This window comes from Gossypium raimondii, chromosome 3, assembly GCF_025698545.1.
Source record: "Gossypium raimondii isolate GPD5lz chromosome 3, ASM2569854v1, whole genome shotgun sequence".
In the NCBI taxonomy this organism is placed as follows: domain Eukaryota; kingdom Viridiplantae; phylum Streptophyta; class Magnoliopsida; order Malvales; family Malvaceae; genus Gossypium; species Gossypium raimondii.
The window spans coordinates 281,927-305,392 of NC_068567.1; the positions used below are offsets into that span (position 1 = coordinate 281,927).

General features: G+C 33.9%; 2 protein-coding genes and 1 pseudogene across 3 annotated transcripts; all 3 read left to right on the plus strand.

The window, feature by feature from the left end:
• The first annotated feature begins 4,198 nt into the window (after positions 1-4,198).
• Positions 4,199-11,310, plus strand: LOC105796291 (uncharacterized). 2 transcript variants are annotated; one of them, XM_052627832.1, is made up of 10 exons: positions 4,199-4,698; positions 6,085-6,270; positions 7,454-7,546; positions 8,222-8,404; positions 8,476-8,578; positions 8,671-8,856; positions 9,012-9,539; positions 9,654-10,210; positions 10,373-10,767; positions 10,847-11,310. In XM_052627832.1, the coding sequence occupies exons 1-10, from the start codon at positions 4,450-4,452 to the stop codon at positions 10,905-10,907; spliced, it is 2,541 nt and encodes an 846-aa protein (XP_052483792.1). In that variant the 5' UTR covers positions 4,199-4,449; the 3' UTR covers positions 10,908-11,310. The 2 variants fall into 2 exon arrangements, with proteins under 2 accessions (XP_052483792.1, XP_012481362.1); XM_012625908.2 differs by having other exon boundaries at positions 9,012-10,210.
• A 2,443-nt stretch (positions 11,311-13,753) lies between these two features.
• Positions 13,754-20,328, plus strand: LOC105796290 (uncharacterized). Its single transcript, XM_012625907.2, has 9 exons — positions 13,754-14,297; positions 15,232-15,417; positions 16,524-16,616; positions 17,279-17,461; positions 17,533-17,635; positions 17,729-17,914; positions 18,061-19,262; positions 19,439-19,833; positions 19,912-20,328. Exons 1-9 carry the CDS (start codon positions 14,049-14,051, stop codon positions 19,970-19,972), a joined length of 2,658 nt encoding a protein of 885 aa, XP_012481361.1. The 5' UTR covers positions 13,754-14,048; the 3' UTR covers positions 19,973-20,328.
• A 1,125-nt stretch (positions 20,329-21,453) lies between these two features.
• LOC105796293 (probable serine/threonine-protein kinase WNK5) lies at positions 21,454-23,173 on the plus strand (annotated as a pseudogene).
• The last annotated feature ends 293 nt before the right edge of the window (positions 23,174-23,466 follow it).

The following is a 23,466-nucleotide window of genomic DNA, read 5'->3' on the forward strand; positions in this document are numbered from 1 at the left end:
TTTAAAATTTTATAAACTATAAACGGTCCTAAATAAAAAAAATTCCATTTTAGGGGGGTCGAGCCCCTGCCAACCCCCCTGAATTCGTCACTGCACATCACATATAACTATTTGATTATTTCATCTGCTACGTCAGTTTTTAATAGTAGAAATTAATGAAATTTTTACTAGATATAGTCTGATTTAGTCTTTGATTTAACGTACAGGGACTAGTTTACATTTTTTTAATAAAAAGAGAAATATACAATTTAACTCCTAATAGAGGGACACCTATGATACTTTGACCTAATTTATATTTATAATTGTTACAACTCAAAATACTAAGAGTATTTACTATTGACAACTGTGATTAATCCATTTGTTGTGAGTGCTTCCCGAATAAAAAAAATGGTTAGCCAATAAATGTACTCCATTTTAAGCGAAAATAATTTTCGATTTTAACAGAAAAAAAAAACTAATCCATTCAGTTTTTTCAATTTTAGTTTAGTCGTGTGGGATAAGTTGATATTTTTTACCTCAATTTAATCGATAAATTCAGTCGTTTTTTGGATTTTAAATGTCAAAACTGAATCGACCGAAAAAAATTAACTTATTGTATATTGTTTCTAAATTAATTAAAATATATTTATATTTTATAAAACATAATAAATATATAACCTTATAAATATAACCCATATTTTCTCAATGGTTAATGGAAGCAACCACTATGGCACTTATTATGATAAACACAAATATTTGCGATGAGTCAGGGATGGTTTTGTTCTATGCAATTGGTGGCACCCGATAAAAGGGCATGAAGAGCATTAATTGAGAGGTCCCACCTTTTTCAAAAGACAAATAATAATCATTTTACCATGCTATAATATATATCCATCTCGACACAGTTGCAAGATGACGTGGCATGAAACACTACGTTGTTTCTGCAGTGCTGGATAAGGCAGTTCAAATTTCACATTTACAAATATAAATTATTGTTAATATAAGAAAACGTAAGACCGAGTATATTGAAGTGCATTATCCTCCAATTTATGAATTAGAGATGTACTATGAACATTGTATTAAAAAGAACAGATATAATTATCTTTTACGATTTTATTTATTTGGTACAACTTTTAGAAGGCCCCTATACTTTGCTTTTTTTTTGGATTTAATCTATCTACTATAATTTGATCATTTGTGGTCTTTCTCTCTCCGAAAAACATGTACTCCATCAAATAAAATGATGTGTTTTCCTAAAGTACGTGATGACATGGCATATATACGTGATACACGAATTTTAATTGTGTAATTATATATATGAAATTTTGATTTAATTCTAAGATTACAATTTATTAACATCGTTATCATTGTAGTAACATTTTATGTTTGTATATTGTACGCATGAACAATTATATTAAACTAACATGAAAAATAAATAGACGTGTTTTTTTCTAAATGTGTACATTTGAATAAAATAAAAGCTTCAAGTGTACAATTGAACTGAAACAAAAATTTACATATATAATTGCACTACATTGAATCAAAATTCACCGGTAAATTTGAGATTGATTTTCCTTTTCAAATATACAAAGAATTTTGATTGTAAAAAAAACAGCAGCTAAATTGTATATTTGCATGATTAAAAAATAATCAATGCCAAATTATTTGATAGAATTAATGAAAAAATAGGCTCAAAATTAAAAATACATATTTTGAAAATCAATACAAGATTAAATCCGTTAAAAACACACAATACAAGGACCTTTTATAGCATTTTACCTATTTATTCTGTTTCCCATAGTTTATCGGATACAATGAGCCCTTGAACTCTTAGCTGTGATAACAACCACGTGCCCATGCGTGGATGGGCCACGTGATGTTATCTCATAATTAGTAATTTAGTATATATATTAAATAGTTTTCATGATTTTTTTTATAGTTTTTATAGAATTTCAATATATTTTTATAAAAATTTAAACATTTCAAATATGTTTTATTAATTTTATAAGATTTTAAATATTTTTTATAATTTATCAGATTATTTAAAAATTTTATAAGTTTATATTAGTTTTCATATTTTAATATTTAATACTTTTATATTTTTTCTATTTTAATGATTTTTTGTAACTTTTTTTTGATTTTGATATATTTTTGTGATTTTAATTTTGTATGAAAAAATATTAGAATAAACCAAGTTGTCATGTGCCATCATCTAATTGGATTGTCAATTTATTTTAATCGTCAATGTAATTAATGATGAAAACTGATAATGAAAAATTTAATTAATTAGATGTGAATTTAATACATTTCTTAAAGAATTTTGTGATATATTAATAAATTAATACCGTACAAGTTATTGAAAAAGACACATAACAACTTTTAAGGTATTTGCTTTGTTGATTAAAGTCAATATTAAAAGTGTTCATTGGTTGGATTAAGTTGAAACCCGATTTCAAAAAAAAAAGCTTGAACTTAAGTCCTACCCGCTTAGACATGCCCAGACGACTCGTTTTATTGTTCAAAAAAAAATTTTTTTATTTAATTTCAATTGTAAAAATATATAGATATTAATATATCTTTTACTTTTTATTACTTTTAAATAGTAAACCCAATTTGACTCAAATCGAGTTGGCCCGAGGTTGAAAAATATGAATACCTCTAGTTGAAGCCCTAGGTTATTGGATATTCATGTTCGAGTTCCTCCAGGAACGAATCTAAGAGGCAAACAATGGCCTTGGCTCACCAAAATGATAAAATGGCATCGAAATACTTCTAAAAATTATAAAAATATAAGTTAGTACAATGATAGAATTGCATTTTAACTTCCCAAATTTTTATAATTTAAAATTGTCTCCCTAAAAGGATTTTTTAGCTTCACCCCTAAATTTACCATGCACATTTGTGACAATTGACGTATAGATCTTCGGTCCCAACATAAATTTACAATGAATGAGTTCTACCTAGTTCTATACGATTCTTCATCTTTTGTACTCGAAATTGCATTTGTATTGTATTTGTAATGGTAATAAACTTTCACAAAAATATATAACAATATTTTATCTCATTTGAAGTGGAACAAATATAACTTTACATTATTTAATTTTTATTTTTTGTTTACCTATTGAAAGTTGACATGGAGATATGTTTAAAATATTATTTAAGCTGCGGAATATGTTAAATTATTATGAAGGTTCTTGTATTATAAGTCAAATTATATATTGTCTCATTTATTAAAAAAATGAGCTATTTAGTTTTTATATGTTAGATCAAATGGCAAATTGATCGTTTCGATTAAAAATTCCATTCATTTGTGTTAATAAAAATTGGCGTTATTGATGGAATAACCAAATATGTCATGTTTACTTCGTGTTGACGTGCAAAGACCATTTTTTAATAGTATATTTCGATGAAAATTTTAACAATTTGATGAAATTGCTATTTGATCTAACATACATGACCTAATTTGTTTATTTTCTGAACAAATGAGACAAAATGCAATTCAGCTCTTAATACGTGAGCTTCCATGGTATTTTTACCGTAATGAAAAATCTATATAACTATATATAAAAGTACGAGTTTAGAAAGAATTTTGAACTAGCGATAATACCCTTTATTTTTCTTCATATTAATAAATTCATATGTAAAATAATTATAATTTTATTTAAGAATTATTAGTTAATGAAAGTTGAAATAAAATGTATGCATTTAAAAATAATTATAATTTAATAAAATTATAATAATTACGTATTTAAAATAGAATTCTAATCATATTAATTATCACTTAATTAATATTAAAATTAAAATTAATTAGTTATTATTTTGGATAACTTAACTTTGTATTAATTAACAAATAAAATTATATTAAAAATGTTTTAATTATTATTTGAAAATTTTCTACTACAATATTTGAATTGATAAGTTAATTTATTTATAAAATTAAATAAATAATATTACTTTATTTTAATTACTACAATTAAAAGTATAATAATTTAAAAATAATTAAATATTAAACGCATAAAATTAAATTCTAATATTACAAGTTAGTAATAATAAAAAAGTTGGAACTATCGTCATTAGATAAATTCCTAAAAGAAAAAGGTTTAAAATAACTCATGATAGCACACTTTTAGATTCTACCTTTTTACAACCATTAATTTTATTTTCCCCCAATTTCAATAAAGAGAAAAAAGAAAAAGATAATCCACAGTTTTTCACCGTCGTTTTGTCGTAATTTCCCCTGTCGTTTTATTTCCTTTGTCTCTCCCCCACTCCCTTCCCCTTCCCCCCCGAAACCCTGATCGTGAATAACAATAACAAAAAAATAAAAACGTGTTTTTAGATCAGAAGGGACGTTGGTTTAGGGCGGCGGCGACCTAAAGCGCGTTGAATTATCGGACGTTCCGTTGAGACGTGAAGCGGCGGAATTGTTTTTCCGTTGGGAGGAAGAGGGGCGGCTTTTTTTTTTTGTTGATGTTTTTGATGGGCGATCTCCGAGATTGGTCGCCTGAACCAAACGGCGTCTCGTCAAGAGACAGGTATTCATCGTCATCATCTTCATCATCGAATCAAGCGGGGATTAGTGCGGAGTATTGGAGAAAAGCCGAGGAAGCAACGCAGGGGATCATAGCCCGTGTCCAGCCAACTGTTGTTTCCGAAGAGAGGAGAAAAGCGGTTATCGATTACGTTCAGAGATTAATTAGAAATTATCTTGGTTGTGAGGTTAGGTTTTTGAAGGAAAAAAAACATTAATTAAGTTTTCAATTATGCTTTTTATCTATTTAAATGGATAAAATGTTGACCTTTTATCGAAACTAGTAATTTAGGTGGAAAATGGAAATGGCTACCGTATTTGTTATATTTACTAGTACAAGAATTTTTAGGATGGAGTGTAAGTTTTGAACTTAATTCTTGTGTAGTTTGGAGTCACCTAAGATTAAACATGATTAGTATTTGTTGATAAAATAAAAACTAAGAATGGTGGTGGAAGAACCTCTAATTCGGCTTAAGATAATGTGGTTTCCGACGAACTGAAGCTTCATTACTTTAGTATATGGAACGTGGGGCTGTTTGTTATTGTTAAATCTCCATCATTCTTTAATAACCACGTGTCTGTTATAGATGGAAACTGTTAATAAGGCTTAATACTTGTTGTAGAAATAGATGAAAACTCGGTTCATATACGTTCCGTTATAGCGGAGTACTTAAAAGGAATTACCTATAACGGTAAAATTCAGTTTGGAAATTTGTCATTTAATGTTTGCAGCTGAAAACAACCTGGCTGTTAATGGTGATATGACACATACATTCTTTTTTTCAGTAATATGGTGATAATTGTCTCGTATATAGATTTTGTCGTTTTGCTGTCCTGGTTTTCATAGCTATCGATTAGTGAGGTCACGAACCTAAGAGCATTCATTTGAATTAGCAATCGGTTTGTATAGATATTAATCCCATAGCTATCTGTTTTCCTGCTTCAAGAACCTCTAACTCGCCACAAGATGATGAACTGAAGCCTCATCACTTTAATATATAGAAATTGGGGTGTTTGTTATTGTTTAATCTCTATCATTCTTTAAAAACCAAGTGTCTGTGGTAGATGAAAACTGTTAATAAAGACTAATAGTTGTTGTAGAAATTGACCAATGTGGAAATTGCAAATTCTCTACCACATTTATGAATATCACATGCAGCCAAAGTCTCATCCATTGGGAGTTAGATGTGATAATGGGGCTATTCATTGAGTGCTTTTGAGTATTTGACATCTGTGATTGACCGAACTCGGTTCATTTACATTACGTGATCAATGGGTGTTTTAAACTTCAATTTAGCAGAGTACTTAAAAATAATCACCTGTAATGGTAAAATTCAGTTTGGAAATTTGTCATTTGATGTTTCCAGCTGAAAACAACCTGGCTGTCAATGACCATATGACGTATACATTTTTTTTCAGTACTATGGTGATAATTGTCTCGTATGTAGTTTTTGTCGTTTTGCTGTCCTGGTTTTCATAGCTATCGATTGGTGTGATCATGAACCTAAGAGCATTCACTTGAATTAGTTGTCGGTTTGGATAGATCTTAATCCTTTAGCTTGTATTTATTACAGGTATTTCCATTTGGGTCAGTGCCCTTGAAGACCTATCTTCCTGATGGAGATATTGACTTGACAGCCTTCGGTGGCTTAAACTTTGAGGAGGCTCTGGCAAATGATGCTTGTTCTGTCCTTGAAAGAGAAGATCGTAACACTGCTGCTGAGTTTGTGGTGAAGGATGTTCAATTAATTCGGGCAGAGGTTTTTAACTTCAACTGATATGATTCTGTAGATCTTTGCTTAGTCAAATTATTTGTTTTCTGATGCATAAGAGACTAACCTGTTTACATAAGGTTTACTTCATTCTTTATTCTTTTTGTTGACGTTTACATCTATTTTTATTTTCAGTTTTCCCTCCTTGACTATTATTTTAACATTGTTATTAAGTAGAAAATGCAGCAGGAAAAGGTCTTGATGCATTCACATGTTTTTCCCTTTTCAATTTAATGAGTGCTACTTCTGAAAAGCAAGAGGAGTTATATTTCTATGCTCTGACCAGATAGCGGAGTTATATTTCTTCCTCACAAGAGTAGAAGTAAAGCTTTTAAAAAGTTTATGAATTTATATTTTTCAGATATTATTCCAAGCTTTAGTAAGAGTTTACTCTTCTTTTTTGCATTCTGATATCTGTGACGACCATTCATTTTATAAATATTGGATATAATGGTTTTTGCGGCCAGTTAATTGTTTTCTCCTAAATAAATACTTTCTTATAGCTTATCAGGCTGATCTTATTTGTCAAAATATGGACTGTGGTATATAAAACTTTTTTCTTCTTTAATTGATCTTGCTGAAGCCTCTAAGTGAGCAATTGTTTTGTGGGTTGTTAAGGTTTTCCTTCTTCTCCTTTCTTTGATTTTAAATTTCATTTACTCAGTAATTATTAAGGTGATTAGAGATACACCCCCTTGCATGATTTACATCATACTGTTATGGAACAACCGAAGGAATGGTCTAATTGCGTTCACAAGTATACTATTCTTTCTCATCCTTGCCAGGTTTTTGTGCAGTTCAAGCATTACTTTGTCAGTTATTGCGTTTTAGATTGAGAGATAGGTCTATGCTTTTGCCTTTCTAATGGAATAAGACTTCCATTTCTCCCCGTTCTGCAAAAAGGCAAAAATAATTTACTCCAGAAATAAGAAAAGTAGGTATTCCCACAACCTAAAGAGGCATCAGGGAGCTTAATCAATCACCAGCCCAACCTTGGTCATTGTAACAGTTTAGAATTTGGATGTGAATGAATTTTCTATATGCTTCTGTTATATGTGATCTTCTTCATGGTTATTATTTAAGGTGGTTAATTATTGTTACAGTTTACGATTTGGAAATCATTTGTATCATATGTAATTGGCCATGTTAAGTTTGGCTTCTCTGGTGGCAGGTTAAGCTTGTAAAGTGTTTAGTGCAGAATATTGTGGTGGATATCTCATTCAATCAATTAGGAGGGCTATGCACCTTGTGCTTTCTTGAGCAGGTAGGTTTCATCGTAAAAATTTGGGTGTGAATGAAAGCTGTTTTTCTTACAAGTTGGTTCAGTTCATTTTCAAATAGAAAGAAGAAGGATCTGCGATGATTAGTTGCTAGTATATATTGGAAACATTTTGATGCAGACACACGTCTTTATGTTTTTTGGTTTTGGATCTTTTGGTGCCTTCTAGTGTTTCTTCTTCATTTTTTCGAAGTAAAAAAAAGATGCATCCATTGCATTGGTTGAGAAACTTGAGGGATGAATATTCTTCTACGATCATTGAAACTTTACCATGTCAACTGAGGAAATTTACCTGATTACTCATGCAATATTTATATTTTATTTAGTATAATTGACAAATAGTTTTCTGTTTTATTTCCCTAGTCATTGTCAGTTTAATCTCTCTATCTCTTTCTTGTGCGCAATAAATAGATGACAATACCTCTTTCCTTTCCTCATTTCTTTGCTAATGTTTGCCAATCGATGTTATATTTAGATATGGACTTCAGATCTCTGCTATTCAATCTTTGTATATTTATATCTATGTTTATATTTATATTTGCATTTGCACATACTGGTAGAGCTAGCATGCGTACGAGGGTGGCTAATTGGCTGTATCATATTGCAGTAACCAGAAATGCACCTTTATAAAAAGTTTTAACTTTGCTGATAATGTTACAGGTTGATCGTCTTATCGGACAAGATCATCTATTTAAACGTAGTATTATACTTATCAAGGCTTGGTGCTACTATGAGAGTCGTATTCTGGGGGCTCATCATGGCTTGATTTCTACCTATGGTTTGGAGACTTTGGTGCTGTACATTTTCCATCTATTCCATTCATCCCTAGATGGCCCTTTGGCGGTGAGTACTGCAGGATTTGGGCAGTTTAAACTAACTGATTCAATTACTTTAACTGATTGAATATATTGCAGGTTCTGTATAAGTTTTTGGATTACTTTAGCAAATTTGATTGGGAAAATTACTGCATTAGTTTAAATGGTCCAATCCCTATATCCTCCCTACCAGATATTGTGGGTAAGCAACTACATTTTTCTTTCATGCCACATCTTGTTTGTTCTACTCAATACAAGATTAAGATGCTTATTTCATTATCTTATATTTTGCAGTTGAGACGCCTGAAAATGGTGGGGGAGATTTGCTGCTTAGCAATGATTTTCTCAGGGAATGTGTGGAAACATTTTCAGTTCCATCAAGGGGATTTGACGCTAATTCACGCATATTCCCTCAAAAGCATCTAAATATAGTAGATCCTCTAAAAGAAAACAATAATCTTGGTCGCAGTGTGAGCAAAGGTATGATCTTTTTTCCATAGGCAAATGCCATTTTTCTTTTGTTTAACTCAAACTTTTAAGTCGTGAGAATTGCTGAAATATTTCTTTAGATATTGTGATTCTTGAACCGATTGAGAGGGATAAAAGTTAATCATGATGTAAGTTTTCCTCTCTAGGGAACTTTTACCGAATAAGAAGCGCTTTCACTTATGGGGCTCGGAAGCTAGGGCAGATTCTTTCCCAGTCTGAAGAAACCCTAGGAGATGAACTTCATAAGTTTTTCTCGAACACTCTGGATAGGCATGGAAATGGACAGAGGCCTGACGTTCAAGATCCTGCTCCATTGTCTAGATTCAGAGGACTTGGTGCAACACCATCAGTGTCAGGTACAGAGTCATGTCAAGAAGATCAAAACTTTTATGAATCAGAATCTTCAAATTCAAGTACTGTGACTGGAAATTATAGATCTTCTGATAATGAGGGGTCATTGTACAAAGTCTATAATGGTAATATGTCTGAGAGGGAAACAGATGTTGGTATAACCTTTAAGGAGCCACAGGGTTCTGCAAATGCATCAAGTATTTCACAAATCCGTCTCACAGGGGATGCTAAAGACCTGGCAACCTCCAGAATTCAAGGTCTTGTAATTTCAAATGATGCACATAAATCTTGCCCTCCAAATGCAGCGGACGTTTTTCCCTCAGGTACTGTAAGGCATGCACCTCATCTCTATTTTTGTAACTCGTCTTTGGATAATGGAGAGATAAGAAATGGAAATGTGGAGTGCAAACAGTCTGAAAATTCTGTTTTGTCTGAAGAGAATGCGACTTCTGGTATTCTTGGTGAAAGCAGTGAGAAGATGGGTGCTGATGTACATGGTGATCACAGTGAGAATCTGTCGGTTTCTAGTAGAGGGGTTCCGTCCCCTGTTGGGCCGAAGAATCATCCATTGAGTTTGAAATCTGCTTGGTCATCTGAGGATCTATATCCTGGGTATTCTAGTAATCCAGCTTCATGTAGTGCTGCTCCAAGTCGGGAACTTTTGAGCTCATTGTCTGATCTCTGTGGGGATTACGATGCTAACATACGCAGTTTGAGTTATGGCCAGTGGTGGTTTGACTATGCCTTTAGTGCAGCTGTTCCTCCAATGTCTTCACCTTTGGTTTCTCAGTTCCAGAGCAAGAACTCATGGGATGTAGTACGCAAGTCAGGGCAGTTCAGGCGAAATGCAATTTCCCCAATGAATACCAACGGTGGTGTCCCTCGACAAGCCTACTATCCTATTAACCCTCCAGTTCTACATGGTTCTGGCTTCGGAATAGAAGAAATGCCAAAGCCTCGAGGAACAGGGACATACTTCCCCAATCCCAATACGGTATACTCATTCTAATCCTTTGGATTTCTGGTGCAAACATGCAGCCTCATGATGTTGTTTTGCCATTGTTTGTTTTACTACTACCGATATTACTATTATTTGTTAAAGTTTCTGTTGGGCCTTGTTGCCACAATGTGGTTTTATGTCTAAATATTTTTGCAGAACTATTACAAGGATAGGTCCTTGACAGCAAGGGGAAGGAATCCAGCATCGGCAAGATCTCCTCGCAACAATGGCCGTGCCATTACGTCCCCAGAGCCAAATTCACCAGAGAGAAATAACCGTGAGGTGGCACAAATGCATTCCGTAAATCAGGGTGTTGGAAAATCAGGGTCATCGGAACTCCGCCACTCTGGTTCTGAAAAAGCATTATCCCCTAATTCCAATGGCTCAATGCATCAACCAGACAGGCTTGTAGAATTCGGGTCAATGAGGGCCCTACCTTTGGTGCCAACCTTTACAGAAACTGGCAAGCCGCATAATCCAGGATCTCCTAACGCTCAAAACTCAACTGGAATGGAAAGGCTAAAATCAGCCGCGAGCATGGATCAAGACAGGTTCGACAATTCATTGTTTCCATCTAAAATACGTATTACTCTTCTCTGAGCCTTTTTTCTTACTGCTCCTAACATGCAGGATACTTGTACAATCATTCCATTTAAAAAACGAAGAAGATTTCCCTCCTTTATCCATCTGAAAATCGCCGAAGAATAGAGACAGGTAAAAACTCTAACAAAAGCCACAAAGCCTGAGCCCTCAGCTCGTGTGAATATTGCTCTCGGAATATAGCCATATTCCGAAGCTCGTTTACATGTATGGAGTTTGATTAGTTTTTGTGTGGTTCAAAGGCGTATAATGTACATTTCAACTAATTTTATTTTGGTCCCTTTTTAAATCTGGTCGTAGCTGTACTTTTTATAGTGAGTTATTGATGTATAGGATTGTTGAATTATGCCTTCTCTTTTGTTGTTAATTTTGCCCAGGTTTTGATATCTTTGCCACTGGTTTTCTGGCAAAGAAAAAAAAGTATAGAAACAGATATTGTTATTGCTCATTGTTGATGTAACTTTATACTGTCAAATAGTCTTCTTTTAGCTGTCTATGATGTTGTTTTACTGTTAAACTGAAATTTGTTGTTTTACTATTAAACTGACTCGAATAAATAATCCGGTTTTTGGATAGGAGTAATCGGGGTCAAAGTATCATGGAGTCACTTGTACTAGTAGTTAGGTTGCATTTTGTTCTATCTACATAAAAAATGAGCAAACTAGTCTTTGTATGTTAGATTAGAGAGCAAATTGGTTTAATTAAAATTTTTATCCATTTCTACTATTAAAAACGGGTTCCTGGATGTTGACATGAGATATACTTAGCACTCCAGGTGTAATTGTCTTGTTATTTGGTTAACAATGTAAGTTTTTAGAAGTAGAAATAGATGAAAATTTTTGCTGAAAGGACCAGTTTACTTTTTATTTAATGTACAAGGATTATTTTACTATTTTTTTGAATAAAGGGAGCAAAATATAATTTAACTTCTAGCACAAGGACTTTCATGATATTTTTACGACCCAATCTATATGTTAAATTGGCACATAAATGCATCTTAAAATCAAGTAGGTGTGCGTTGTAATAAACATTGTGAGGTAATAAACATAGAAGTAGACTGCATTTGGACCTCTTTATTGAAATAATGGGTAAATTAATTTTATACATTTTAAAACGTGCAATTTAATCTTTCAATATGGAAGTTAAATCAATGCTAATTAAATATTTTTATCACTTTGAAGCTTGAGTCGATGTGAGATTTTTTATTGGTTTAGTAACAAAATGGACCCTCAAATGTTTATATATTTTATTAATTTGATCTTAAATATAAAAAAATCAACAAATTTAGCTCTCAATGTTTACAAAAATTTTATTTTAGTTCTAATTCTAAAACAATAAATAATTTTGACCCCAACATTTATAAAATTTATCAATTTAGTCTCAATTTAAAAAAACATTTAAAGATTACTTTTAGTTCTTTATAACCCATTAGCTAACTTATGTGAGATATTAGAAGAAAAGAGTGTCCTCTTTTAAGTCACTCGTAAAAGACTCTAAAATTTAGAATAAAACACAAAATTTAAGATCAAAAAAATAACAACATTAAAAATGTTATTTCTTTTATTGATTTACAAGTAGAGATCATTTTAAATTGTTCCATACCAATACACTAAATATAGCAATTAGAGCATGAAATAGTGAATAATTTTTTAAGGCCAAAGCATTACAAATTGTTTAATATATTAAATCTAAACAATGCCTTATTATTATTATTATTTTTGTAATTTCTATGTTAAATTAATATATTATTCTCAAAGACTTGATTATTTAATTACCAAGTAATTAAGTTCCTTGAATTGTTTTTGTAGCAAAATATATACTAAATTTGAATATGGCAAACCATATAAACTAAATAAGGCTATATTATTATAAACTATTAATCAAAATTGATATCCTTGAACCCGGCGTGTTGGCTCGATGGTTAGAGTGTTTACTGTCCTAGATGTGGTCTGAGTTCGAGTTACCCTAATCACGTTGCTATTAAGGCTTTACCCTCCCTCTTGGATTCACCCCAAATTTTTTTCTAATTTGGTTTATGCTAAATAAGGTATGAGTTATTATCTTGATTTATTTCTTTTGAAAACAATCATAACTAGGTTTAGAATAACTAATAATATCCCATATCTTTACAATATAATAAAATAATAAGACATTTGATAACATTTAAAATATGTTATTGAAGTTTTTTTTTTTTAAATTTATTTTAACGAAAGTGGTCAAAATAATTTTATAAAATATTACCTAAAGACATAGTTTATGTAATAAAAAAGACACATAACCGTATATAAGGTATTTGCATTGTTGGTTAAGACCAATACTAGAAGTGTTCATTAATCGGGCTAAGTTGAAGCTTGATTTCAAAGCCCAAGCTTTACTTGCCTAGGCATGCTCAAAACGACTCGTTTTACTATTTAAAAAATAATAAAAATATTTTTATTTAATTTCAATGATAAAAGTATATAAATATAAATATAAATTTATTTTTTTATTAATTTTAAATAGTGAAATGGGTCACTAAAATAGATCCAATATTCAAAATATAAACATCTCCATTTAAGGTCCCAGGTCAATAGATTTCCAAGATCGAGTTCCATTAAAAGGTAAATTTAAGGAGTATGCAGTAACCTTAAGCCCAAAATGATATAAAAATTATAGAAATATAATTTAGTATAATGGTAGAATTGCACTTTAACCGCTAAAAACTTATAGTTTAAATTTATCATCTAAAATATTTTTTTGACTTAACCCTAAAATATATTTATAATAAAAAAAATTTCACCAAAATATAACAAATAAAAATTTGCATAGATTATACAATAATTTTAAATGCTTTAAATTAAGACAAATAGTAGAAGGGCAATCAAGGCCCAGCCCAGTCCTAAAAGGAGCAAACCCTAACCACCACTGTTTCCATCCGCCGCCGTGATCGCACACTTTTAGATTCTACCTTCTTACAGCCATCAATTTTATTTTTCCCCAATTTCAATAAAACGCAAAAAGAAAACAGTTTTCACCGTCGTTTTGTCGTAATTTCCCCTGTCGTTCCTCCCCGAAACCCTGATCGTGAATAACAATAACAAAAAATAAAACGTGTTTTTAGATCAGAAGGGACGTTGGTTTAGGGCGGCGGCGACCTAAAGCGGGTTGAATGATCGGACGTTCCTTTGAGACGTGAAGCGGCGGAATTGTTTTTCCGTAGGGAGGAAGAGGGGCGGCTGTTTTTTTGTTGTTGATGTTTTTGATGGGCGATCTCCGAGATTGGTCGCCTGAACCAAACGGCGTCTCGTCAAGAGACAGTTATTCATCGTCACCATCTTCATCATCGAATCAAACGGGGATTAGTGCGGAGTATTGGAGAAAAGCCGAGGAAGCAACGCAGGGGATCATAGCCCGTGTCCAGCCGACTGTTGTTTCCGAAGAGAGGAGAAAAGCTGTTACCGATTACGTTCAGAGATTAATTAGAAATTATCTTGGTTGTGAGGTTAGGTTTTTGAAGAAAAAAAACATTAATTAAGTTTTCAATTATGCTTTTTATTGATTTAAATGGATAGAATGTTAGCATTTTCTCGAAACTAGTAATTTAGGTGGAAAATGGAAATGGCTACCGTATTTGTTATATTTACTAGTACAAGAATTTTTAGGATGGAGTGTAAGCTTTAAACTTAATTCTTGTGTAGTTTGGAGTCACCTAAGATAAAACATGATTAGTATTTGTTGATAAAATAAAAACTAAGAATGGTGGTGGAAGAACCTCTAATTCAGCGTAAGCTAATGTGGTTTCCGACGAACTGAAGCTTCATTACTTTAGTATATGGAAAGTGGGGGTGTTTGTTATTGTTAAATCTCCATCATTCTTTAATAATCGAGTGTCTGTTATAGATGGAAACTGTTAATCAGGCTTAATAGTTGTTGTAGAGATCGATCCATTTGGAAATTGCAAATTCTCTATCACATGGATGAGGTTTCTATCATGTTAATGTTCTACTTTTATGAATGTCACGTGTAGCTAAAGTCTCGTCCATTGGGAGTTAGATGTGATAATGGGACTATTCATTGGGTGCTTTTGAGTATTTGACATCTGTGATTGACTGAATGCGGTTCATATATGATGCATTGCAGCGGAGTACATAAAAGGAATTATCTATAACGGTAAAATTCAGTTTGGAAATTTGTCATTTAATGTTTCCAGCTGAAAACAACCTGGCTGTTAATGACGATATGACGTATACATTTTTTTTCAGTAATATGGTGATAATTGTCTCGTATATTGTTTTTGTCATTTTGCTGTCTTGGTTTTCATAGCTATCGATTGGTGTGATCATCAACCTAAGAGCTGTCTTGGTTTTTATAGCTATCAATTGGTGTGATCATTAACCTAAGAGCATTCATTTAAATTAGCGATTGATTTATTACAGGTATTTCCGTTTGGGTCAGTGCCCTTGAAGACCTATCTTCCTGATGGAGATATCGACTTGACTGCCTTCGGAGGCTTAATCTTTGAGGAGGCTCTGGCAAATGATGTGTGTTCTGTCCTTGAAAGAGAAGATCATAACACTGCTGCTGAGTTTGTAGTGAAGGATGTCCAATTAATTCGGGCAGAGGTTTTTAACTTCAACTGATATGTTTCCGTAGATCTTTGCTTAGTCAAATTATTTGTTTTCTGATCCATAAGAGACTAACCTGTTTACATAAGGTTTACTTCATTCTTTATTCTTTTTGTTGACATTTTATATCTATTTTCATTTTGAGTTTTGCCTCCTGAACCATTATTTTAGCATTGTTATTACGTTGAAAACTCAGCAGGAAAAGGTCTTGATGCATTGACATATTTTTCCTTTTCAATTTGATGAATGCTATTTTGGGAAAAGCAAAAGGACTAATGATTTCTATTCTCTGACCAGATAGCAGAGTTGTAGTTTTTTCCTCACAAGAGTAGAAGTAAAACATTTAAAAAGTTTATGAATTTATATTTTTCAGATATTCCAAGTTTTAGTAAGAGTTCACTCTTCTTCTTTTGTGCATTCTGATATTTGTGACAACCATTCATTTTATAAATATTGGATATAGCGGTTTTTGCAGCCAATTAATTAATTTCTCCTAAATAAATACTTTCTTATAGCTTTTCAGGCTGATCTTATTTGTCAAAACATGGACTGTGGTGTATAAAACTTTTTTCTTCTTTAATTGATCTTGCTGAAGCCTCTAAGTGAGCAATTGTTTTGTGGGTTGTTAAGGTTTTCCTTCTTCTCCTTTCTTTGATTTTAAATTCCATTTACTCAGTAATTAATAAGGTGATTAGGAATACTTTCTCATCCTTGCCAGTTTTTTGTGCAGTTCAAGCATTACTTTGTTGGTTATTGCGTTTTAGATTGAGAGATATGTCTATGCTTTTCCCATTTTAATGGAATAAGACTTCCATTTTTTTTCCGTAAGGCAAAAATAATTTACTACAGAAATAAGAAAAGTAGATATTCCCACAAAACCTAATAAAAGTGGCATCAGGGAGCTTAGTCAATCAGCAGCCCAACCTTGGTCATTGTAACAGTTTACAATTTGGATGTCAATGAATTTTTTATACGTTTCCATTAAATGGGATCTACTTCATGGTTATTATTTAAGATGGTTTATTATTGTAACAGTTTACAATTTCGAAATCTTTTGTATCATATGTAGTTGGCCATGTTAAGGTTGGCTTCTCTGGTGGCAGGTTAAGCTTGTAAAGTGTTTAGTGCAGAACATTGTGGTGGATATCTCATTCAATCAATTAGGTGGGCTGTGCACCTTGTGCTTTCTTGAGCAGGTAGGTTTCACTATCAAAATTTAGGTGTGAATGAAATCTGTTTTTCTTACAAGTTGGTTCTGTTCATTTGCAAATAGAAATAAGGATATGCAATGTTTAGTTGCTAGTATATATTGGAAACATTTTGATGCAGACACATCTTTATGTTTCTTGGGTTTGGATCTTTTGGTGCGTTTCTAGTGTTTCTTCTTCATTTTTTGGAAGTAAAAAAAGTTGCTTCCATTCCATTGGTTGAGAAATTTGCGGGATGAATGTATTCTTCTAGGATCTTTGAAACTTTACTATGTCAAGTAAGGAAATTCACCTGATAATTTCTGTAATGTTTATATTTTATTTAGTATAATTGACAAATAGTTTTCTGTTTACTTTACCTAGTCATTTCCAGTGTAATCTCTCTTTCTCTTTCTCATGCACAATAAATAGATGGCACTACTTCTTTTCTTTCCTGATTTCTTTGCTAATGTTTGCCAATCGATGTTATATTTAGATATGGACTTCAGATCTCTGCTATTCTATCTTTATATATGTTTATATCTATATTTGTATTTACCCATACTAGGAAAGCTAGCATGCGTTTGGGGGTGGTTAATTGGCTATATAATATTGCAGTAACCAGAAATGCACCTTTATAAAAAGTTTTTACTTTGCTGATAATGTTACAGGTTGATCGTCTTATCGGAAAAAATCATCTATTTAAACGCAGTATTTTACTTATCAAGGCTTGGTGCTACTATGAGAGTCGTATTCTCGGGGCTCATCATGGCTTGATTTCTACCTATGGTTTGGAGACTTTGGTGCTGTACATTTTCCATCTATTCCATTCATTCCTAGATGGCCCTTTGGCGGTGAGTACTGCAGGATTTTGGCAGTTTACACTAATTGATTCAATTACTTTAAGTGATTGAATATATTGCAGGTTCTGTATAAGTTTTTGGATTACTTTAGCAAATTTGATTGGGAAAATTACTGCATCAGTTTAAATGGACCAATCCCTATATCCTCCCTACCAGATATTGTGGGTAAGCAACTAAATTTTTCGTTCATGCCAAATCTAGTTTGTTCTACTCAACACATGATTAAGATGCTTATTTCATTTATCTTATATTTTGCAGTTGAGACGCCTGAAAACGGTGGGGGAGATTTGCTGCTTAGCAATGATTTTCTCAGGGAATGTGTGGAAAAGTTCTCGGTTCCATCAAGGGGATTTGAAGCTAATTCACGCATCTTCCCTCAAAAGCATCTAAATATAGTAGATCCTCTAAGAGAAAACAATAATCTTGGTCGCAGTGTGAGCAAAGGTATGGTCATTTTGCCATAGGCAAATGCCATTTGTCTTTAGATATTGTGATGGATATTTAGGCAATCTTGTTTTAGTGGTGTTTAGTGATTCTTGAACCGATTGAGAGGGATAAAAGTTAATCATGATGTACATTTTCCTCTCTAGGGAACTTTTACCGAATAAGAAGCGCTTTCACTTACGGGGCTCGGAAGCTAGGGCAGATTCTTTCCCAGTCTGAAGAAACTCTAGGAGATGAACTTCATAAGTTTTTCTCGAACACTCTGGATAGGCATGGAAATGGACAGAGGCCTGATGTTCAAGATCCTGCTCCATTGTCTAGATTCAGAGGACTTGGTGCAACACCATCAGTGTCAGGTACAGAGTCATGTCAAGAAGATCAAAACTTTTATGAATTAGAATCTTCAAATTCAAGTACTGTGACTGGGAATTATAGATCTTCTGATAATGAGGGATCATTGTACAAAGTCTATAATGGTAATATGTGTGAGAGGGAAACAGATGTTGGTATAACCTTTAAGGAGCCACAGGGTTCTGCAAATGCATCAAGTATTTCACAAATCCGTCTCACAGGGGATGCTAAAGACCTGGCAACCTCCAGAATTCAAGGTCTTGTAATTTCAAATGATGCACATAAATCTTGCCCTCCAAATGCAGCGGACGTTTTTCCCTCATCAGGTACTGTAAGGCATGCACCTCATCTCTATTTTTGTAACTCGTCTTTGGATAATGGAGAGATAAGAAATGGAAACGTGGAACGTAAACAGCCTGAAAACTCTGGTTTGTCTGAAAGGAATGCGACTTCGGGTATTCTTTGTGCAAGCAGTGAGGAGATGGGTGCTAATGAACATGGTGATCAAAGTGAGAATCAATTGGTTGCTAGTAGAGGGGTTCAGTCCCCTGTTGGACCGAAGAATCATCCATTGATTTCAAATTTTGCTTGGTCATCCGAGGATCTATATCCTGGATATTCTAGTAATCCAGCTTCCAGTAGTGCTGCTCCAAGTCAGGAGCTTTTGAGCTCATTGTCTGATCTCTGTGGGGATTACGATGCCAATATACACAGCTTGAGTTATGGCCAGTGGTGCTATGACTATGCCTTTAGTGCATCTGTTCCTCCGATTTCTCCACCTTTGGTTTCTCAGTTCCAGAGCAAGAATTCGTGGGACGCAGTCCACAAGTCAGTGCAGTTCAGGCGAAATACAATTTCCCCAATGAATGCCAACGGTGGTGTCCCTCGACAAGCCTACTATCCTATTAACCCACCAGTTCTACATGGTTCTGGCTTCGGAATGGAAGAAATGCCAAAGCCTCGAGGAACAGGGACATACTTCCCCAATCCCAATACGGTATACTGATTCTATCCTTTGGATTGGGCTTCTAAAACTTAGTCTGCTGTAAACATACAGCATCATAGTGTCATTTTGCTATTGTTGGTTTTACTACTACTGATATTATTATTTGTTAAATTTTCTGGTTGGGCCTTGTTGCCGCAATGTGGTTTTATGTCTAAATCTTTTTGCAGAACTATTACAAGGATAGGTCACTGACAGCTAGGGGAAGGAACCCAGCCTTGGCAAGATCTCCTCGCAACAATGGCCGTGCCATTACATCCCCTGAGCCAAATTCACCAGAGAGAAGCAACCGTGATCTGGCACAAATGCAGTCAATAAATCAGGTTGTTGGAAAATCCAGGTCTTCAGAACTCCGTCACTCTGGTTCTGAAAAAGCATTATCCCCTAATGCCAATGGCTCGATGGATCAGCCAGACAGGCTTGTAGAATTCGGGTCCTTCGGAAGCCTACCTTTGGCGCCTGCCTGTACAGAAAGTAGCAAGCAGAAAAATCCAGGATCTCCTAACACTCAAAACTCAACCGGAACGGAAAGGCTGAAATCGGCTGCAAGCATTGGTCGAGACAGGTTTGACAATTCATCTTTTCCATCTGAAATATGTAATACTATTCTCTGAGCCTTTTTCTTACCGCTCTTAACACGCAGGATATTTGTACAACCGTTCCATTTAAAAAACGAAGATGATTTCCCACCTTTATCCATCTGAAAAACACCGAAGAATAGAGACAGTAAAAACACTAACAAAGCCAAGCCTGAGCCCTCAGCTTGTGTGAATATTGCTCTTGGAATATAGGCGTATTCAAGAGCTCGTTTACATGTATGAAGTTTGATTAGTTTTTGTGTGGTTCAAAGGCATATAATGTACATTTCAACTAATTTTATTTTGGTCCCTTTCCTGAATCTGATCATAGCTGTACTTTTATAGTGAGTAGTTATATTGATGTATAGGATTGTTGAATTATGCCCCTTTTTTTGATATCTTTGCCACTGGTTTTCTGGCAAAGAAAAAAAAGTATAGACACAGATATTGTTATTGATGTTTGTTCAAGTTAGACCGCAAAATTGTCTTTTTTTTAGCTTTCTATAATGCCTGTTTTTGTTTTTTTGATTCATCCGGAATTTGTGTTAGTATTCATACGAGCCGAATAGGTCTATTAACAAGTGAGTTCTTACAAGGCCTTTTTTATAAAAAAAAAATCTCAAAAGCTGCCTCTTTATTGATGATTAAACAAAGTAGAAAGGACAGTCAAGAAGAAAACACGAAAAGGAAATCCTCAGCCATGAGATTTTCTCCGGCTGCTGCTCAAAAAAAAAAACATTAACAATACTGAGTAGAGAGCAATCAAAACAAAAAATGGGGCCTTCGAATGGCAAATCCCCACTGTCCTTCAAAGAGAATCAACAACAGTTCTATGGTGGGTCATGAGGGCGACAGTCTTCTACAGCCGCTGCTTCTACCAACGCTGGAGCTTCTTCGATCCAGAAGCCATCCTCATCTTGACTTAAATCCTCTTGTGCGATTACATGTGCTGTTTTGTTACCAGATCCACCAATGAACATCATAAAAATCAAGTAGATTTGTGTTATAATAAAAAAGAAATTGTGATAAAGAAATGATCTTATCATGTATCTACTCTTTGTTTTTTAGAAATTATACTGTACAAACCAGAAATAAAATTACAAAACAGAACAGACCCAAAGAAAATAAAAGAACCGAAAAGATAAATTCCATCATTTCACGCATTTATCGCCCATACCAAGAGATAGCAGTATCCAGAAAAGAAAAAAAAACCAAAAGCCTCTTCTCTGCTACCCAGAGAGCTCGTCCATACAGCAGATTAGTTGATACATTGTTATACTTTCTACTCTCTTCTCATTGAGTATTGTGTAAATGCCAGGCCTTGGACTCGTCACTTGAATTTTAGGGGACAAATTAATGTGATTGCACCCTAAGTGGTAAATTGTTTTATTGATATTAGCTGCGGGTAGCGGGAAAAATAGCTCATGCGAGCCTCACACTAACAGGAATCAAACTAGTCATTCTCTCCTCTCTCTGCAAATGCTGCAATTTGCATTTGCGTCCTTCCATTACTAACAGACCTACCCACCGTTTTACAACCCAACCCTATATGTATTCTCTTCTTCTCTTCCTCTTCTTCCTCCTCTTTGTCATTTTCCTCCTTGTCCATGGAGGAAGACAATGAAGAAGATTATAAAGAGGAGGAGGAAGAAGAAGAGACAGCTAGTGATGATGAGATCATGGAACCAAATGGGAAGAGCTGTAAGAGGAAGGTCCACGGAGAAAGCTTCAAAACCCAGACAGCAAAGAAACCGAAGCAGAAGAATGATAAACAAAATACTCTTTACAAGCCAAGTAAGGGAAAAGAAGTAAAAAACTCCAAATGGTCTGCTCAGAGGTGAGCTATAGTGTTACTGATTTAATGTTGTTTTTAACTTACTAAAACCACACTGACCTCAAACTCAAAGTGTTTAGCAGTTCATTTAATACGCAATAAAAAAACATTTTTCATTGTATATTGTGGAAAAAAAAACAACAAACCCGTGTGTAGAGAGGTATTTCTTTAAGAAGTAAAGAAACCAAGGAGTTGAGATGTATAACAATCAAAATTTTAGACAAAACTGAAGTAATAATGTGTCTGCTACTTCAGCACGTCTCTGGTCTGTTGCTATAGCATGTTTTGGTTTTTATTTTTATTTTTAGAGTTTCTTAGTTTGGTTTTCTTGGTTTTGGCGACGACGGTAATTAGTTTTGATACATGCCTATAGAGAATGAATTGGCTGGCTTATCCATAGAAAAACATTCAACTTCGTCAACGAGATGTTCACCTCCAGCACCCTTCGAGAGTAAAACCGCATTTAACTTAACTGTCAATCCAACGAAACCTTATTCGTAGTACCATTTTCTAATACGCAATCATACAGGTATCGGCAGCGGCGCCAGCGTGTCGATATACGAGTGATTAAGAACTGGTTTTGCCAAATCCTACGCGGTCTAGCTTATCCCCATTGCCATGATCCTCCAGTGATACATAGAGATCTCACATGTGATAACATCTTTGTCCATGGTCACCTCGGACAAGTAAAGATAGGTGATCTCGGATTAGCCGCCATCCTTCATGGCTCGAAACATGCTCATTGTGTTATAGGTACGCCGGAAGTTATGGCACTGGAACTATACGAGGAAGAGTACAATGAGCTTATAGACATATACTCCTTCGGTATGTGTATATTAGAGATGCTCGAATCCAGCTCAAATCTACAAGAAAGAGACTTCGGTGAGTTATTTATCGGTTTTGTTAACACGGAATTCAATCTATGACATTTTCTTTTAACTTTGTAAGTCATTCTACAAGGTTCGAGATGATGAAGCTTGGAGATTCGTCGGGAAGGGAAATGCCTCGACCATGTTTCGAAGAGATTGCATGCTTACGAGCTCTTGCTGAGAATTTGCCGAAGTTTCTGCCATTCCCATGTGTCTTGAGCCAAAAACAAAATATGTTAATCACTGCCACAATGGACCCTACTGATGATACAATTTTTCTCAAAGTGCAAATTATAGACAATGAAGGTACTATGGTATTAACTTGTTACTTTGATGTGTTGTTTATAAGACCGATCTAAACCCGGGTTTTGTAGGTCATGCTCGGAACATCTATTTTCCGTTCGATATATAGTGAACGATACTGCCATCAATATCGCCTCGGAAACGGTGAAAGAAGTGGAGATTAGATCGGGAGCCATTGGAGATTGCTTATATGATTGAAAAGGAGATATCTTCCCTTATCCCAACTTGGAAAGACCGGGGATCCTATTGAGTTCATCACCATTACAGCTTCGAGTACCATGACGAAGATGATCGTAACGGAATATGCTTTAAGTTCATGCTTTGGTTTGATTGCAAATTAAGTGTTGAATAGATCTATTTATTTAAAGATCGGGTTAATCGCTCAAGTCTAAAGTCCCGTAAAAATGTAACAGGGTTTAAATAAAATAATAAAATCTAAAAAATATTACGCTTTGACAAAAAAAATATAGATTGATTCAAAATATGGGTAAATTTTGATAAAATTAAATGATGAATTTAAAAAAAATTAAATAATGGCAAAAAAAAAATTGAAGGAAACTTGAAGTTCAATGAAGCTTCACAATAATTAATGATCATGATGTTGTCGGTTTTGA

Excerpts from the sequence above, each read along its gene's own strand:
- LOC105796290 (XM_012625907.2), top strand. The coding sequence starts at position 14,049 with ATGTTTTTGATGGGCGATCTCCGAGATTGGTCGCCTGAACCAAACGGC. Across the intron at positions 14,298-15,231 it reads GAAATTATCTTGGTTGTGAG|GTATTTCCGTTTGGGTCAGT; the intron begins GTTAGGTTTTTG and ends GATTTATTACAG. Across the intron at positions 17,915-18,060 it reads TGGTCGCAGTGTGAGCAAAG|GGAACTTTTACCGAATAAGA; the intron begins GTATGGTCATTT and ends TTTCCTCTCTAG.
- LOC105796291 (XM_012625908.2), top strand. The coding sequence starts at position 4,450 with ATGTTTTTGATGGGCGATCTCCGAGATTGGTCGCCTGAACCAAACGGC. Across the intron at positions 8,579-8,670 it reads CTCCCTACCAGATATTGTGG|TTGAGACGCCTGAAAATGGT; the intron begins GTAAGCAACTAC and ends TATATTTTGCAG. Across the intron at positions 8,857-9,011 it reads TGGTCGCAGTGTGAGCAAAG|GGAACTTTTACCGAATAAGA; the intron begins GTATGATCTTTT and ends TTTCCTCTCTAG.